We start from the raw sequence: 2,232 nt of genomic DNA on the forward strand, positions 1-2,232 counted from the left end.
AGTAACGGGGGATCCAACCGAAGAGACGGACACACGGTGGAGGCTCCATGTTGACGGGGCCTCCAACCAGACGTCCGGGGGAGCCGGGATCATCCTCGAGAGCCCGGCTAGGGTCGTATACGAGCAATCAATCAGATTCGAGTTTCCCGTTTCGAACAATCAAGCAGAATACGAAGCCCTTCTGGGAGGCTTAGCCCTGGCAAAGGAAGTCAGAGCGATGAGGCTGGAGATATGCAGCGATTCACAGGTCGTTACTTCGTAAGTAAACGGAAGCTACCAAGCCAGAGACTCACTATTACAAAAATATTTGGAAAAAGTCAAGGAACTGAGTAAAACATTCGAGGAAGTCACGATCCAACACGTTCCAAGAGAAAGGAATACGCGGGCAGACCTCCTATCCAAGTTGGCCAGCACGAAACCGGGAGAAGGCAACCGATCTCTCATACAGGGCATGATGAAGGAGCCAACGGTTACTGTACACCTGTCAAGGCTGAGCCCCTCCTGGCTAGACCCCATCACCAATTTCTTGGAAAGCGGCGAACTCCCTAGCGACGAAAAGGGTGCCAAAGCGTTGAGAAGGGAGGTGGCCAAGTACGCTATCATTCAGGGACAGTTATTCAAAAAATGACTCAGCCAACCCCTGCTGAAGTGCCTACATCCCGATCAGACAGACTACGTGCTCATAGAAGTCCACGAAGGATGTTGCGGCCACCATATAGGGGGGAAAGCCCTAGCCAGGAAGCTAATCCGAGCAGGATACTACTGGCCATCGATGATGGCAGATTCTAAAGAATTCGTGAGGAAATGCGTTAAGTGTCAAGAGAACGCCAACTTCCACAAAGCACCAGCTACGGAACTAAGTCTGTTAACGACCTCCCGACCTTTCTCGCAATGGGGAGTCGACCTCTTGGGTCCTTTCCCACTCGGTCCGGGGCAGGTCGCCATCGACTACTACACCAAGTGGATAGAGTCCGAGCCACTGGCCAGCATATCCTCTTCCAACTGCAGGAAGTTCATGTGGAGGCAAGTAATAACCCGGTTCGGCATTCCGGAAACCGTCGTCTCAGACAACGGAACGTAGTTCACCGACAAAAAGTTCACTGAATTCCTTGCCAGCCTTGGCGTAAAACAAAAATTCTCCTCGGTAGAGCACCCTCAGACAAACAGCCAGGTCAAATCTGCAAACAAGATCATCCTGCTAGGGCTAAAGAAGCGGCTCGATAATAAAAAAGGTGCTTGGGCCGACGAACTCGCCTCGTCTTCTGGTCCTGCCGGACAACCGAGCAGTCATCCACTAGAGAAACACCTTTCCGACTAACGTACGGGTTAGATGCAGTAATACCTGTGGAAGTCGGTGAGCCGAGCCCGCGGCTACTCCTGAAGGGATTAGAGGAAGCTATGGAAAAGGATCTTGTGGAAGAAACAAGGGAGATGGCCCACTTGTCGGAAACAGCACTCAAGCAAAGGATGGCCATGCGATACAATGCCAAAATACTCAAAAGAGAATTTGAACGGAACGACCTCGTCCTAAGACGCAATGACATCGTCCTACCGGCCCCTGGAGAAGGCAAACTAGCGGCAAAATGGGAAGGTCCCTACAGAATTAAAGAGGGGATCGGCAAGGGCGCCTATAAGTTGGAAAAGCTCAATGGCAAGGAGATCCCGAGAACATGGAATGCGGACAACTTGAGGAGGTTTTATTCCTAAGTCGTTTACTTTGTAACAATACCTTTGCTATGGTTATAGACTTGCTTGATTACCGGTTAAATTATACTTACCCATATTTTTGTTCTCTTCTGTTTACTTTCCTTGGATGACTCATCGTGTGAATGAGTCCCACGCCATACGAACCAGAGGACACGACGATACACAGCCCCGAGACTGATCCCCCTAGGAGCCTCCTAGGCCAAGGCCATAACAAACGGCCATAATAAAGAGAAAACTCGACCTCGAAGAAATATCAACATAACGGTAAAGCGAGTAAACTGGCAAACGAAAAATGAAACCAACATAATAAGCAAACAAATGTATCTACAAACCAACTGAACCACTAACAGGCGCAAAAGTTTTTGATACAAAAAAGTTCTACAAAAAACAAAGTTACAGGAAATCACTTCTTCGGCATATCGACAACCTTCCCGTCCTTGATGGTCTTGAAGACACCAATTGTCGATACGTCGAAATTGGGAGCAATAATCTTCACTTGAGCCTTGAGAGCCTATTCGGTCATGA

The 2,232-nt window shown here is 48.9% G+C and overlaps 1 protein-coding gene across 1 annotated transcript; it reads left to right on the forward strand.

Annotated features, from left to right (window-relative positions):
* The first annotated feature begins 775 nt into the window (after nt 1-775).
* LOC140173237 (uncharacterized) lies at nt 776-1,707 on the forward strand. The gene is made up of 2 exons (XM_072196026.1): nt 776-1,077; nt 1,233-1,707. The coding sequence occupies exons 1-2, from the start codon at nt 776-778 to the stop codon at nt 1,705-1,707; spliced, it is 777 nt and encodes a 258-aa protein (XP_072052127.1).
* The last annotated feature ends 525 nt before the right edge of the window (nt 1,708-2,232 follow it).

Source organism: Arachis hypogaea, chromosome 5, assembly GCF_003086295.3.
Source record: "Arachis hypogaea cultivar Tifrunner chromosome 5, arahy.Tifrunner.gnm2.J5K5, whole genome shotgun sequence".
Lineage (NCBI taxonomy): Eukaryota > Viridiplantae > Streptophyta > Magnoliopsida > Fabales > Fabaceae > Arachis > Arachis hypogaea.

What these genes read in the sequence shown, in the direction of transcription:
- LOC140173237 (XM_072196026.1), top strand. Translation starts at nt 776, where the DNA reads ATGGCAGATTCTAAAGAATTCGTGAGGAAATGCGTTAAGTGTCAAGAG. An exon ending in GTCGTCTCAGACAACGGAAC is followed by an intron (nt 1,078 to 1,232) that starts GTAGTTCACCGA and finishes ATAATAAAAAAG; the next exon opens with GTGCTTGGGCCGACGAACTC.